Source organism: Carya illinoinensis, chromosome 4 (assembly GCF_018687715.1).
Source record: "Carya illinoinensis cultivar Pawnee chromosome 4, C.illinoinensisPawnee_v1, whole genome shotgun sequence".
Lineage (NCBI taxonomy): Eukaryota > Viridiplantae > Streptophyta > Magnoliopsida > Fagales > Juglandaceae > Carya > Carya illinoinensis.
The window spans coordinates 13,042,212-13,058,638 of NC_056755.1; the positions used below are offsets into that span (position 1 = coordinate 13,042,212).

A 16,427-nucleotide genomic window follows, 5' to 3' on the forward strand; every position below is an offset into this window, starting at 1 on the left:
ACTTGCAACTGTATTTTTCCATCTATGTTTAACCTTTCCTATCTAGAATCCACGAATAAATATGTTTGTTGCCAACAGCCAAACATGGCCTAAATAAAAATGCCGAAAAGATATAAAACCGTTGTTTTGTGCGAAGCTTCACTCAAATCTCTGAGCTCCACAGGCTGAAAAATCCATGGCCTCGTTCTCCAATCCCACCCACCCATTCCCGCCGTCGTTTAATCGCGGACCTACTTCAAAAGCCGTGCCTGCGCTATCACAACCAATACCCGGACCCAAACCCACACTATCCCTTCCTTCCTCTTCTTCTTCTTCCATTACCTCTAACACTAACCCGGAGGAACCAAATGCATTAACAGTGACTGATAGAAGTGAAATAAGACTAAGAGACATAGAGAAGCTAAAGAAGCGCGAAGCCAGGGAGAGGAAAGAGGAGGTAAACAGGAAAATAGCGTCGAAGAAAGCAATCTCTGTGATACTGCGGCGAGAGGCCACCAAGGCCCTCATTGAGAAGAAGAGGGGCCCCACCAATTCCAAGAGGCTGCTTCCCAGGACTGTGCTCGAAGCCCTTCACGAGAGAATCACCGCTTTGCGCTGGGAGTCTGCTCTCAAGGTCTGTCAGAATGTTTCCCTGTAGTTTTGAATGTGTATGTGGAAATCTAAAGCCTAAAGATTATATGGTAGACTTGGAATCGAGTTGGATTATGCTTTTTGTTTAGGAAAAATGGGCTTTTGGTGTTCTTGTTTAGTCGAGGAGTTGTGCTGCTTAGAAAACTGTAGGTTGGGGGGGGGGGGGGGGGGGGGGGGGGGGATGATTTGGATATGAAATAGGTGGGCTTTGTTTAGTTTGAACACATATATTTGCTTCTTGTTGAACACATATATTTACTTCTTGTTGATATTTACATACCAACCATAAATAATTTTGTATCCTAAGCTTAATTCCAGTCTTTTTTAAGTTTAGGATATTTACATTTTCCGGAAAATCTAGAATTTAATAAATGGATTCCAGGTTATAATTTTTTGTATGCTTGTTACCTATATAAAAAAAAAAAGGTTTGTATGGTTATGTCTAACTTTGAAGCCCAGTGGATACTTCCGAAGAAGGGAAGGACTGAATCACTTGAATTGTGCAATGTAAAATATACAATTGGGGAAACCAAAGAATGGGTATTACCAAACAAAAAAGAAAGACACAAAGAAAAGCGAAGAAAAGATAAACTTGATTGATAGAATCAGCTGTCAGAGTCAGCGAAAATGGAGCTGAACCAAACGTGAGCTCAGCGTAAATGGAAGAAAACAGAGCAAAAGGCAGAGACGACGTGAGAGTAAATGTGGAAAATAATTCTGTTGTATTTCACGTGACTACTGTGCTGTACAGTAAAAGAATATATAGAAGGAAAAGACTAGTGCTCTATAAGGTAAAAGACTAATCTATCCTAAAAAGCTGTACAAATTTCAATATACATGCCAGTGAGGTGGCAGAGAAATGTTAGAGAAATGTTATCCTGTAATATCCCCCCTCAAGATGGAGCATAGATATTTTCTATCTCCATCTTGGATAACAAAGAGAAAAACTGGGATGAAGGAAGAGCCTTGGTGAACACATCCGCAAGCTGAGAAGTTGATCGAATGGAACATGGGCGCAGAAAACCAGCTTGAATCTTGTCGCGGATGAGGTGACAATCCAACTCGATGTGTTTGGTGCGCTCGTGGAAGACGGGGATTCTTGGCAATATGCAGCGCTGCTTGGTTGTCACAGTACAAATTAATTGGCAGAGAAATGGGTAGATGCAAGTCTTTAAGGATGTAAGATAACCACTGTAATTCACAAGAGGTCGAGGCCATGGCCCTATATTCGGCCTCAGCAGAGCTTCGGGATACAACGGACTGCTTCTTCGATCGCCATGATATGAGTGAATGACCAAGGAAGACGCAAAATCCTGTAACGGAGCGACGGGAGTCAGCACATGATGCCCAATCAGAGTCGGAATATGCACGAAGTGTAAGTGAAGAGCTGGAAGGGAAAATTAAGCCTTGTGCAGGAGCATTCTTGATGTAACGTAGGACTTGATGAGCTGCATGCATGTGTGTTGTTGTAGGAGCTGACATGAACTGGCTCAAGTGTTGAACTGAGTAGCAGAGATCAGGCCTAGTGAGAGTGAGATAGAGTAGTCTACCAACCAGGCGTCGGTAAGGAAGTGGATCCGAGAGAGGTTCTCCATGTGTTTTGCTGAGTTTAAGGTTCTGATCCATGGGAATTTTGATAGGCCGAGTGCCCAGAGTGCCGGAATCTGCTAATATGTCAAGCGCATATTTGCGTTGACAAATGGAAATTCCCTTGGAAGAACGAGCTACTTCAATGCCGAGAAAGTAGCGGAGGTCGCCAAGGGACTTGATTCGAAAGTGGTCATTGAGGAAAGCTTGTAGAGCATCAACAATTTGCATATTTGAGCTTGCCACAATAATGTCGTCGACATAAACGAGCAGTGCAGTGAAAGAGCCATTTTTCAGTTGAGTGAAAAGGCTGTAATCGGCTCTAGATTGCTGAAAACCAAAGTCAAGTAAAGCATTAGAAAATTTCTGGTACCATTGCCGAGAGGCTTGTTTCAAGCCGTAAAGGCTTTTGTTTAATCGGCACACTTGAGAAGGAGAACTCTTAGAAAAACCAGGTGGCATGCGCATGTAAACTTCTTCATCTAAGTCGCCGTGAAGGAAGGCATTTTGAACATCGAATTGCTTGAGGATCCAGCCTTGAATGGATGCAGCGGCTAATAAGGTGCGAACTGTGGCAAGCTTAGCCACGGGTGAGAAAGTTTCTGTGTAGTCAAGTCCTTCTTGTTGGGTAAAACCTTTGGCAACTAACCGCGCCTTGTAGCGTTCAATGCTGCCACTGGAGTGATATTTGATCTTGAAAATCCATTTACAGCCTATAGCATGTTTACCAGGAGGTAAATCAACAAGAGACCAAGTGTTATTGAGTTCGAGAGCAGCTATTTCAGATCGCATAGCCTCACACCAGTTAGGATTTTTAATAGCTTCACCATAGGAAGAGGGTTCGTGAGAGGATGAAATAGCGGAAGCAAAAGAAAAATAGGAAGGAGACAGTTTATGAAAAGAGAGAGTGGCAGAGAGAGGAAATGCTTTACCAGGTGGATAGGGGGTTGCCGTGGACAATGATGTGGAAGGAGCATTAGAGGCATGGGTTACCTGTAAGGGAGAGGCTTGCATGGTTTGTTGAGGTGGCGGATTGAGCAAGGAGGAGCAGCTGTAGTTGTTGAGGTGAGCAGGAGGTTTGCGTGGTCGAGTAGAGCGTCGGGGTGGTGGTGGGGGAGGAGGTGGGGGTGCAGAGAATGAGTTGGGTGGTTGATTAGGGGGTATGTGAGGTGAGGCTTGTGACTCATGAGGTGGGATAAGAGGTGATGGCAAGGGGAAATTTGAATCAGGGTCTGGTAGGGAGAAGTTTGGAAGTGGTGTTGGATTAGGTGGTGTGTTTGGGTTGGCAAGAAGGGAGGTAGTGTTAAAAGGAAAAAGTGTTTCGTGGAAGACAACGTCGCGCGAGATGAATATTTGATGAGTGTCAAGGTCTAATAATTTATAGCCTTTGACATCAAAGGGGTAACCAAGGAATGCACAACGTCGGCTTCGGGGGTCAAATTTGTGGCGATGGTGGCAAAGTGTTGAGGCAAAAACTAGACAGCCAAAAACACGTAAGTGTGAGTAAGATGGTGGTTTATGGAATAAAATTTCATAGGGGGATTTGTTTTGAAGAATAGGAGTGGGAATACGATTAATTAAATAAGTGGCGGTGAGGATACAATGAGACCAAAAACGCAATGGAATGTTTGATTGGAAACGAAGGGCGCGAGCAACTTGAAGGAGGTGGCGATGTTTTCGCTCGACTAGGCCATTTTGTTGAGGTGTCTCGACACATGATTTTTGGTGGATGATTCCATGTTTAGAGTAAAAATCATGCATGAAAAATTCAGGTCCATTGTCACTACGTATGATTTTTATTCGGGTGTTGAATTGTGTTGTGACTAAGTGATAAAAAGATATGAGGCATTCGCGGGCATCGGATTTTGTTTTCAACAAATAGACCCAAGTACAACGGGAATAATCATCAACAATGGTGAGAAAAAATCTACTACCATCGTGTGCAACAATAGAGTGGGGTCCCCATAAATCACAATGTATAAGTTCAAAACAAGAGGAAGTTGTATGAATGCTGGAACTAAAAGGAGTGCGAGACTGTTTGGCAGGTGGACAAATTAAACATGGCAAAATTTGCTTTGTATTCATTTTTGTGTTTACATGGAAATCAGAAATTAATTGCATACGGGAATGGGAGGGGTGACCTAGTCGATAGTGCCATAAGTCATGGGTACTTTCAGCAGGTTGTACAGCAGCTAAAGTATGAGTTTGAGATTGAAATCTTTGAGACAAAGTATTGGTTAAGGCATGTGGAGAAACTGGATCGGTAAGAAGGTGGTAAAGACCATGCTCCATGCTACCCTTCCCAATCGTTGTCCAAGGAGAAAGGCCCTGTATAAAACAAGCATTAGAGAGGAAAATGAGACAGCAATTTAATTGTCGTGCAAGTTGACAAGCAGATAGCAAATTAAAACGAAAGGATGGTACGCAAAGAACATTGTGAATTAAAATGTCGGCTGTGACTTGCACGGTGCCAATGTGGGTGACTGTAGCAAGCTCCCCATTAGGGAGTTTAACTGATTGAGAAACAGAAGATGTAATGGTCTTGAAAAGAGAGGGGTGGCAGATCATATGATCTGTCGCCCCTGTATCAATAATCCAAGGTGTCATTGAATAAGATGAAGAGGAGACAATGGGAGATACCAGCAGCGGAAGAGGAGTGGGGATTGGAAGAAATAACCGTCTGAATTTGGTTGGCGGATGGTGAAGAATCCTTACTATGAAGCAAGGCTATAAGATCTTGGTATTTCTCCTTCGTCAATGACATGCTTGGCTCAGATGGGACCTCAGATGCACTAAGAGAAGCAGCATTTGCCTTTGGTTTATGGAGCTTGTGACCGGGAGGATACCCGTGAAGTTTGTAACAACGATCAACAACATGGCCAGTCATCTCACAATGTGTGCAAACGGGTGCTGGTGCATTGCCAGATTTAAAACAGTTGGCTAATGTGTGGCCCGTGATTTTACAATGAGGACAATAGGGCTTATCTCTTTTGCCTTGGTTTGGAAAATGGGTGGGAATGTATTTTCGGGTAGCAAGAGCAATGGAGTCATTGGCTGGGTGTGAGTTGGTTAGAGCTCGGTGTCTTTCTTGCTGTTGGATATGGGAAAATACTTTGGTGACTGGCGGTAGAGGATCAATCAACATAATCTGATCTCGAATATTGCCAAAGGAGTCATGAAGACCCATAAGGAATTGTAGTACACAATCCCGTTGGTATCGGTTTGAAATGAGCTTGGTTGAGCCTCAAGAACAAACAGGTAAGGGGTCATAAATGGATAATTCATCCCAAATAGATTTGAGTTTACCGTAATAGATATTGACCGAATCATCGTCTTGGGTCAGATTAGCCAACTGCTTCTTGAGTTCATATATGCGTGGTCCGTTTTGTGGTGAGAAGCGCTCTTCTAGTTCACTCCAAAGTTGGTGTGCATCGTCAACAAAAGCAACCGATGAACGTAAAGGGATGCTGATGGAGTTCTGTAACCAAGAGACAACCATATCGTTGCATCTTTGCCAGAGTTCAAAAAGGGGGTCATCGGGTTCGGATGGTTTGGTGAGGGTTCCATTTAGGAATCCAAGTTTATTTTTGGCTCGCAGTGCTCTTTGGATTGATCGAGACCAGGTGCAGAAGTTATCAGCATTGAGGAGTTTTGTGACAAGCACAGTGCCGGGGTTGTCTGAGGTTTCAAGTCTGTAAGGGTTGGTTGGGTCTGCAAGGTTAGTATATTTCTTGGTAGGAGGAGGATCGCTGGCGGCCATTGTTCACCTCTCTGATACCATGTCAGAGTCAGCGAAAATGGAGCTGAACCAAACGTGAGCTCAGCGTAAATGGAAGAAAACAGAGCAAAAGGCAGAGACGACGTGAGAGTAAATGTGGAAAATAATTCTGTTGTATTTCACGTGACTACTGTGCTGTACAGTAAAAGAATATATAGAAGGAAAAGCCTAGTGCTCTATAAGGTAAAAGACTAATCTATCCTAAAAAGCTGTACAAATTTCAATATACATGCCAGTGAGGTGGCAGAGAAATGTTATCCTGTAATATCAGCACCTTGTTTTATCGTATTGTATGTTATTTAATTATGATTTCTTATTTCTTTTTACATTCTGGTTTGGTTTCTGTAATGCAATCAAAATTCTATCTAATAGAAACTAAATTAGTCATACCAGGGTTTCGTTTCATGATTAAGGTATCTTTTGTATTTACAGGTTTTTGAATTACTACGTGAGCAGCTCTGGTACAGGCCCAACTCTGGAGTGTACATCAAGTTAATTGTGATGCTTGGAAAATGTAAGCAACCTGAAAAAGCTCATGAACTCTTTCAAGCAATGATTGATGAAGGCTGTAGTGCAAGCCGTGAATCCTATACTGCTCTGTTATCTGCATATAGTAGGAGTGGTCTCTTTGACAATGCATTTTCCCTCCTTGAGCATATGAAGAATACTCCTGATTGTCAGCCCGATGTGCAGACTTACTCAATCCTCATAAAGTCATGCCTACATGATTTTGCCTTCGACAAAGTGCAGGCCCTGCTTTCAGACATGGTGGCTCATGGAATCACACCAAACACGGTCACATATAATACTTTAATCGATGCCTATGGGAAGGCTAGAAAGTATCTTGCCAATCTCACCTCACATTTTTATGATTTGTTTGTGTCATCTGGTTGCCAATAAAATAAGGGAACATAATTACACCAATTTTAAGTGTACCGTGAAAATCAAGAAAGCGAGCACTAGGGGGGTGCACAGGAAATTTTACTAAAATCTTCTTTTTTCATTACTTGCCATTTCTTTATGGGGGGAGAAAAGGTGGACAGACAGCAACCATCACTTCCACTATTACTATAAACTGCTACTCCACTCAGACAACTGCTGTTGCCTTTATAACTGCTGCTTCCATCATTTTCACTTCCCATGGCATCACTCCCTCTTCTCCAATTGACCAAGTTTGAGAATTGTGTTGGCTTCATTTCCTTACATTTTATTTTTATATTATATACTTGGCAACCAAATGAAGCATGATATTATACTTCAATCTCTGAGCAGTGACTAATTATCTCTATTTCTTAAAAGGTTTGCAGAGATGGAATCGATACTTGTTGAAATGCTCCAAGAACGGGGTTCCGAACCTGATGTTTGGACAATGAACTCCACACTCAGAGCCTTTGGCAGCAGTGGGCAGATTGAAACGATGGAGCAGTGTTATGAGAAATTTCAGAGTGCTGGGGTCCAACCAAACATTCCAACATTCAACATTCTCCTAGATTCCTATGGAAAAGCTGGAGATTATGGAAAAATGAGTTCTGTAATGGAATACATGCAGAAATACCATTACTCTTGGACGATTGTTACCTACAATGTGGTGATAGATGCATTTGGGAAGGCTGGAGATTTGAAACAGATGGAGTATTTGTTTAGGCTAATGCGGTCAGAGAGGATCAAGCCAAGTTGTGTTACACTTTGCTCGCTTGTAAGGGCTTATGGGCAAGCTGGTAAACCTGAAAAGATTGGTGGTGTTTTGCGTTTTATAGAGAATTCGGATGTAGCATTGGATACCGTGTTTTTCAATTGTTTGGTGGATGCTTATGGGAGGATGGGATGTGTTGCAGAGATGAAGGAAGTTCTTGAAATGATGGAGCAGAAAGGATGTAAGCCCGATAAGATTACATATAGAACCATGATGAAAGCTTATTCTGTTAAAGGGATGACTACCCATGTGAAGGAGCTCCAAAATCTGATTGGATCTGCTGACAAGACTCCCCCAGAGATGGGGAAGCCCGACTTTCGATGAAAAAATTTACAGGTCATTCCTTCCTTATATGCACACCATTTTGTATACTAGTAACTCCTATTTATGAATACATGTGGATTAAGATTGAAAATTTGAAACAGATAAAAACAGCGTGTCACTAGCCTGTATTTCTTTTGGTTGGCCAAGTTGTCTTGTGACTGATATTGTGGCCTGCAAGGCATAACCTGACACCCACTTGCATTGTTTTTTGTAACTTGTAGAAATCTTATCCTCATTGATTCCGTGATGGATTTGATTTCCAATCAGCCAAAAAAAAGGTGCTAGTTACACAGCAATGCTGGAGAAGGTGTACCATATAAGTACAATAGCTAGAAGAGTATTCAATTTGACATATACAAGGTTTTAATTCCAAACTATTTCAAATGGTGTATACATGTTTATCATGGAGACACCTATTATCTGTCTAAATAAACAAAGAAAAGAAGTACATTGTTCAATGAGGGACTAAAAAATAGTGTGGTTTGGATAGATCTTAGATGGTAAAGGAACAGTGGGGTTTCAATATGTCTTAGATACAAATTAACTGAAACAGTATACCACTTAATTTGTTAACTGCAATAGAGTGAATGTAAAATGATGTGCAGAACTTTATGAATGAGGGATAGGAGAAATGTTGCAAGCTAGATTGTCAGAGGATTAAAAAATTAAAGGCAGAAATGTATTTTCAGGAGGATATGATATCTTGGAACAAGGAAGTGGTATTTAGACTTGTGTGATATTGTAGGTGACACGAGAAGGGGACAGAAAATTAGATCTTCATTATAGAAATTCCAAAACCAAACAAAGGGAAGTGTTATTGTTGTTATTATTGAGCAGTATTGTCATATCATCCATCAATTAGGGTTAACATGATGGAATCACAATTTCCCAAGCATATTAAATTTACAGCAGAACACAAATAGTGCAACTACTAATTAATGGAAGAATACTTTAGGAGAAGATGCCACCTGTAATTCATTACTTTAGTACTCATTACAAGTATTGATATGATTGCAACCACATCAGGTAGCACAAATCAAAGAATAATGATGTATAAATAATCATTACATGTAGTTATTCTTTTCCTTTTAGTTTCAACACTTGCTCTATTTTTGCATGTTGAAATTGGATTGTCATCACTAGGTTCCACTCCCACTTCTTTTTCTTTTTCTTTTTCTCTTATTTTCTTTTTGCTCTCTAACTCCTTTCGTGAGATGGGCCAAAAATTTTATGATATCACTTCATGGATTTACTGTTTCCTGTCTCTGGACTCTGGAGATGAATTTATCCAAATCTAACCCTACAGTTTCTTATCCTTCTGAATCACTGTTGCCAGGACCACCTGTTCTATCATGCCCTATCCCTCAAGATAATTCCTTCGGTCTTTGTTTACATCTTTTTACCTTCCAATTTACCTTTTCCTGAACTTCCTTCAGTCTTCTACCTAATGTCACATTGCCATGTTTCTCAGCTTTTGCCTTTTGTGTCTGAATATTTATCCTGGTTTCTTATCTCTGTTTGTCCACTCTAGCTTTCCACTTACTGACGTGCCATTAAAAAAATGCACCATCAAGACAGCGAATTTGATGGTTTTCATATGAGACAAAATCAGGGATGATGCATCATTTTTTTTATGAACAAAGCATGTAATACCAATAGCCTATTTTCTTGGGAACTCACCATAGCATAAATGACGGGATGTTCTGGATGAATACATGTACAGAAAATTGTTTTAGTAAGTAAAAAAGGCAAAAAAATTCCCAAAGGTGGTTAAATATTATAGCAGGAAATTTGATCTCATATAACGGAGGTGAAAATTGGAAATGCAAGAATTTGCAATTTACAATGGTCATGTCTCGTATGCCTGTTTCAACCTGTCGTAGATTCCCTGATTTCTCTGCATTGCTCTATGTGTTGACTGGCCTGTCATTGCTAGCCCTCAGTTCTTTTTGGGGAGATATTGTATGCGGATGAGGCACTTGGTTGAAGATCTGTTGCTGCTGTCAAGTTTCTTCTTCTCTGCACTAGCTAGATCTTCTATAGGCACTTTTCCTCTTACTTGTGGGGGCAACTTGAGCTTCTGGTAATGTGTATAGTAATATACGTCCAATTTGAGTTTGTATATGTCTTGCAGGTGAACTCCTCTGCGAAGCTACAAAATATATGGTTATCATTTTTAGTGTCATCTTGACAATGTATAGTGGGAAAATGCAGAAGTATTACTGATTCTCCAGCTGGTGAAGATTTCCAACCTTCTGCTTTGAAGGTTGTGGTTGGCTCCATCACTCTTGACATGCTCAGCCAAGGAGCTGGAAAAGCATATTGAGTTTGATATTTGTAGACAGCTTCAACATACAATAAAAGTAGCATATTTTCATACTGACCAGTGGAGGGAGAGTTAACATGCTTGCCTTGAGAATATTGAGCCGGATTCAGGCTTTGAACTGCTCCCGGCTGTGGATCTATGCACCAGTCCCATTCCTACAGTGGAACTGAGAAGTCTAGTGCTTCTTGGTGAAAGGGCATTCTTGAATTTGTGCCCCTTGATCTGCATAGACCTGGAAGATGATTTTGAGAGCTGGGAGAATATTTCGCTCCCATTGTTGACCGGCAATGGCTTGAGCTTTTCCTGGTAGCAATTCTTCAACCATTGCCGGTGGTGGAATTTACCTATGTGACAGCCTTAGTGGAGGACCTTCAAGGGGGTTTTATAAGGCAACTTTATAAATAACAAGACAATAGACGAGAAGCTTTGTGCACCTACAACTCTCATTTAGATGTAATGATTCACTGTATAGTACCGGGTTTGATGTTGCAAAGCTAATAAACTGCAGCCTTATGGAAGTTGGTTATTGATTCACAGTTTGGGGAGGCTAGGGGAGGATGGTGCTCGAATGAGGTACGAGGTACATATGGAGTGGGGTTGTCAAAATACATTAGAAGTCTTTGGGATTCCTTTCGAGGACATGAACATTTTGTTGTGGGCAATGGCTTGCGTGTCAATTTTTGGTATGATAAATGGTGTGGTAACCATTGTCTCCGTGATATCTATTCCGCTCTCTTTGAGCTGGCTAGAGAAAAGGATGCAGCTGCCGATCTTTTGTCCGTTTCAAATGGTTTCTCTCAATGGAATGTTGATTTCAATAAGGTAGCTCAAGATTGGGAATTGGACTCTATTACAGAGTTTTTTGCGGCATCGTATTCTGTAAGTATTTCAGGGGGCACCAAAGACAAGATGCACTCGAGCCATTCCAAGAAAGGTATTTTCTCTGTTAGCTCTTTTTATCAAGTACTAACGAGCCCTGGAATGACTATGTTCCCATGGAGGAGCATATGGCGGACAAAAGCTCCTTCAAAAGCATCTTTTTTTGTTTGGACAGCATCTTTGGATAAGATCCTCACTATAGATAATATGAGGAAACGATAGGTAATTATGTTGGATTGGTGTTGTATGTGTAAGAAGCATGGGGAATCAGTAGATCATCTGTTTTTATAGTTGAGGTGGCCAAGTCTATGTGGGATGATTTTTTCTCAAGAATTGGATTGTCTTGGGTCATGCCTTTTAGATTGGTGGATTTCCTTGTAAGTTGGAGAGGACTTCGTGGCAACTCACAAGTAGCGGCAATTTAGAGAATGGTTCCAATATGTATGTGTTGGCGTATTTGGAGAGAGAGAAATGCCAGAAGCTTTGAAGATCAAGAGAGAATTATGGATGAGTTAAAAGTTTTTTTTCTCTAGTCATTGTTCTTATTTTGGGGGGGGGGGGGGGGGGGGGGGCGGGGGCGGGCATTGATTGTGATGGACTTAGGGTGTTGGACCTTCTTCTTTCTATTGTAACCTCTAGCTAGGTTTTTCCCATGTATATTTCCTGTATATGTGGGTTTTGCCTATTTTTATAAATATAACTTGATTACCTAAAAAAAAAAAAAAAACCTGCAGCACTAGAAAAAGTCTCCCACTTTGTTGGTTTTAAGTTTCATCCTCGTGAGCTTGTGCTACTACTAGCCAGAATTCAAATTTGGCATGAATCGATCTTTGACTTGTTGTTGAACTTTGCTGTGAACGTGAAAAATGTATGCCATTAGAGCATTCACATTGGCTTGGCCAAATGAGATACTTGGTCAAATTTTACATAATTTGGCTCAAAAATCCTTCACATTGGATTGGGCAAATCTAAAATAATTTAGACTTTTGTTACAGTGGTTTGCTAAAGATGGAAGATCACTACTCATTCATTAAACATTAAAATATTAATTTATCATTCCAAACAAATAAATTAAATTAATTAGATCAATATAATTAACATTTAACATTTAGAATATAATTATTATTAACATTTAATAATACTTTTTTTAATATTAATTTAATTAGAATATAATTATTATTAACATTTAATAATACTTTTTTAATATTAATTTAATTATAATATAATTATTATTAACATTTAATAATACTTTTTTAAATATTAATTTAATTAGAATATAATTACTATTAACATTTAATAATACTTTTTTTAATATTAATCTAATTAGAATATAATTATTATTAACATTGAATTGGTAGAATTACAAAATGTGAGAAAATAAATTAAATAAAAAATTTATTAATTTAATAATATTTTATTATATAGAGAATAAATGACTAATCCAATGTGGGGATTGAATTTTGATGGAGTAGGCAAATGTAAAAAGAAAAATGTTTAATGCAATCGGTTGGGGGTAAGTGGCTCGTAGTCGGGTCCTATGTGTCACTTAATGAAACGGTGTGTATTCGATTTGAATATGCAACCCACGATTACGAAACCCATTCTCCCAACCACAACTCCACTTCGCCCAAACACTTCGCCTCTTTCGTCTCCACTCATCTTCTTCTCTATCTTCTGATCTTCTCAATCAACCCTAACCCTTTCAACTCCACGAAGACTTGCTTCATTTCTCTGAGTTTCCCCTGCTTCCTTCTCATCCTCTCAACCACAACTCCACTTTGCCTCTTTCACTATTGTAGGGAAAAGAAACATGCATTTTCTTTGAAAACAGACGTGGAAAAGCCTGCAGAAATCAAGTTGAAAAGGATGTCCAGAATTTTTACAATACATACACAAAAATTGCAGCTTGAATCTGCATTTCTCAACAATGAACTCAATCAATGTGCAATATTATTCCTACCAATAGATTTTTTCAACATTATTCCATAAAACAACAACCCCCAAAAAATCATGAAACAAGAGCAAGTAAAAAACGGTGCTTTAGCATTGTACAGTTTTTGATATTATTTACTGGGTGTTTCGCAGGTGAACTTGTTTGATCCTGAGACTTTACTTCTCGGCCAACTGGTATCCACCGTGATGGAACTTCACCCGAGTTCTGGTGGGAATTTACGAGGAACTAGAAAACACCCACGAACAGAACCCACCCAGAAGAGATGACCAGTTCAATGAAGACTTAGTTCAGTGGTAGGGGCTATGGCTTCTTGAAGCAGAACCACACGAAACAGATAACCCACCCGAAGCAAATAACCCACACGAGGAAGATGACCCACCTGTACAGATCCCCTTGAATATTTGAAGAGGTTGAAGTCGAAGGCGAGCTCGAGAGGAAGACCAAACCAGTGACACCACGAAGCTGAAGACGAGAGCACCGATGCAAGAATCTGAAAATGGATTCTCTGTTTTGTTCTGGTTTTTCCTTTCATTTTTTTTTTTAATAATATGCCAGATAACTCACCCGAAGCAAATAACCAAAACGAGGAAGATGATCCACCCGCATAGATCCACTTGAAGATTTGAAGAGGTTGAAGCCAAAAACGAGCTCTAGAGGAAGATCACACCAGCGACACCACGAAGCTGAAGACTAGAGCACTGATGCAAGAAGAGAGAATCTGAGAATGGATTCTCTGTTTTTTCATTTCATTTTTTCTTTTAATAATGTGCCACGTTGTCTGCCAACTGCACGGCGACTGCTGCTGGCGACTATACATAGCAGCATTGATGTAAAAAAGTGTTGATATTGGCCAAATTTGAAGATGAATTTGGCCAAAGCAATGCCAATGCTCTTAGTGGCTTAGAGTTTGTTTTCTTAACACATTGGGAATAGGGAAGTTATGTATGCTAACCAACATCAAATGGTTGGCCCAAGTGGTAAAGGCCTTGGTCTTAGGGTTTCACTCCCTTCAAAATCCAATGTTCAACACTTCATGGGTACAAACAATCATTTGGGGTCACACCTCCTAGTGAAAAGCCAATGATTTAATCAATTCCGTGAAAGGAAATTTTCGAGAGTGTGGTATACGGGACCGGGGTTTACTCTCCAAGAGTGGATCCAAAGGCCTTGTCTAGGAGATGTTCTTAGACATTTAAAAAATATATATATATATATCTTTGTAGTAATGAAGTCACAAACGGACCTCTTTGAACAATTCTTCCTTCTCAAACAATTCTTCCTTCTCAGCCTGCATGATTGTTCAGCATTAGCAAGGATGGCTTAAGCAAGGTACCTGGTCCCTAGTTGGACTCATTGGCGTTTTGGAAGTGATTTCAGGCAAGAAGAGTTCATTTTCAAGGTAAATGGTCAGTTACTCTGGGCAACATAACAATTTAATTTGGATATTTTCGATAAAGGCCGTATCTTCTTGACCATTTAGTTGTCTCTACATCATGTGATTGTACCATTTCTAGTCATAGATCTATCATTGAAAATGGACTATTTTTAGCTTAAAATAAAACCTCCTTTCTGAGCTCTCTACCATGGATTTTTATAGTTGCAGCACTTTCTTCAACCTCACCGTGTTGATATGCCTCCAATCTGTACTGCATTTTGGAGAAAAGTAGGGTAGAGGAATTAAAACCATCTGCAACATTTAAATATTACATTTGATTAGGCAAAGATTGTAGTTTAAGATCATATGCAACTGAACCAACTAACCAACTGTCGACAGGGAGAGAGTGGGAAAAAAGAACATTGTTGAGTATGCTGAATTTAAATGATAAAGGCATAGTTCACAGAGATAGTACAATATAGCATAAATTAATCACTTAAAATGCAAGACATTAGTTGGTATGATTGGAAATAATAAAATTTAAGATGAACAAAAATGTTTCTCTCGTGCTTAAACTCTAAAAAGTCTAATTGATTATTTTTGTATCTTTTACTTTTCATTGAGATCAAGACAAATGAATATCCTATAAAAAAAAAATAAAACAAAACAAAACAAAAAGACAAATGAATTGAGGGAAAGTTGAAATACTAATCTCTTTTGAACTTCAAAGACATTTAGTTTGAAATTGTTTTGTTTTTTGAGAGAGAGAGAGAGAGAGAGAGAGAGAATTTTGAAAAATGAACTTGACCAAACACGACCTCTTCACCAAAATTCTGCAATGTGATTATTTTAGGTACCATTTAGATAAATTAGTTGAGATAAAAGTTGAATAATATATTGTTATAATTTTATTTTTTAATATTATTATTATTTTGAATTTTGAAAAGGTTAAATTATTTATTGTATTTTGTGTGAGAATTTGAAATAATTATAATAATAAGATAAGATAAGATGAAACATTTTTCTTTTTATTTATTTATTTATTATTATCCAAATCGGGTATTATTGGGAGGATATTAGGAGCTTGCCCTCATTTTATGCCCCCAACGTGTTGAGGATTAGCATCTTGATTCGCTCAACTGCATCACATGTACACCTAAGAGCACTGGCATTTGACTAGTCTAATGCCAGTGAAATTAAAAATATAGCTAAGTTTTATATAAATAACCTGCATTGGACTAACTATAAAATTTTAGTTCAGATTTTGAGCAATAGTTGGAGAGTAATTACTCACCAATCAAATCCATATTTTATTCACAAATAATCAATAAGATTTTATTAAATTCTTTTTAAAACTTTCATTAGTAAACAAGGTTATATTATGTCTAGGTTTTTCAGGAAATATTTTTTGTAAACAACGTTATATGATGTTGGATAATTAGGTTGATATAAAAAATAATTGGAAAACAATAATTTTGGGTAAAAATTAAATTATTAATTAATATATAGAGTGTATTTGTAAAATATTAAAAAAAGGGTAGGTCTATGCCCACCGCTCCCAACTCCCACTGGGAGCCACCGTTAGTGTTAATCAGGTTTTTTTTCCCTCCTTTTTCTTATATGTATTTTTTAATACTTTTATATATTTTTTAAAAAAATAAAAAATAATATTATTAAAAAAAATTTCTTAATTACTAAGTAAAAAGAAAAATTAAAAAATAAAATAAAAAATTCAAGCGGTAAGTCTGAGCGGTGAGAATAGCATTTTTCTTAAAAACATTAATATTAAAATACATAATATAATATTATTTTAACTTTGGGATAAATAGTCCAATGTGAATTAATATCTTCAATGGTTTTAGATTTAGCCAAAACTTCAAC

General features: G+C 38.7%; 1 protein-coding gene across 3 annotated transcripts; it reads left to right on the forward strand.

Annotated features, from left to right (window-relative positions):
- Positions 1-118: 118 nt before the first annotated feature.
- Positions 119-14,074, forward strand: LOC122307279 (pentatricopeptide repeat-containing protein At5g48730, chloroplastic). 3 transcript variants are annotated; one of them, XM_043120048.1, is made up of 4 exons: positions 119-613; positions 6,428-6,834; positions 7,295-8,024; positions 13,303-14,074. In XM_043120048.1, exons 1-3 carry the CDS (start codon positions 176-178, stop codon positions 8,010-8,012), a joined length of 1,563 nt encoding a protein of 520 aa, XP_042975982.1. In that variant the 5' UTR covers positions 119-175; the 3' UTR covers positions 8,013-8,024; positions 13,303-14,074. The 3 variants fall into 3 exon arrangements, with proteins under 3 accessions (XP_042975982.1, XP_042975983.1, XP_042975981.1); XM_043120049.1 differs by lacking the exon at positions 13,303-14,074 and adding an exon at positions 9,956-10,140; XM_043120047.1 differs by lacking the exon at positions 13,303-14,074 and adding an exon at positions 10,147-11,079 and having other exon boundaries at positions 120-613.
- Positions 14,075-16,427: the final 2,353 nt, after the last annotated feature.

Bases quoted from the DNA above. Each gene is read 5' to 3' on its own strand.
- LOC122307279 (XM_043120048.1), top strand. From the start codon at position 176: ATGGCCTCGTTCTCCAATCCCACCCACCCATTCCCGCCGTCGTTTAAT. The intron at 614-6,427 runs GTCTGTCAGAAT...TTGTATTTACAG, and splicing joins GCTGGGAGTCTGCTCTCAAG to GTTTTTGAATTACTACGTGA. The intron at 6,835-7,294 runs GTATCTTGCCAA...ATTTCTTAAAAG, and splicing joins GCCTATGGGAAGGCTAGAAA to GTTTGCAGAGATGGAATCGA.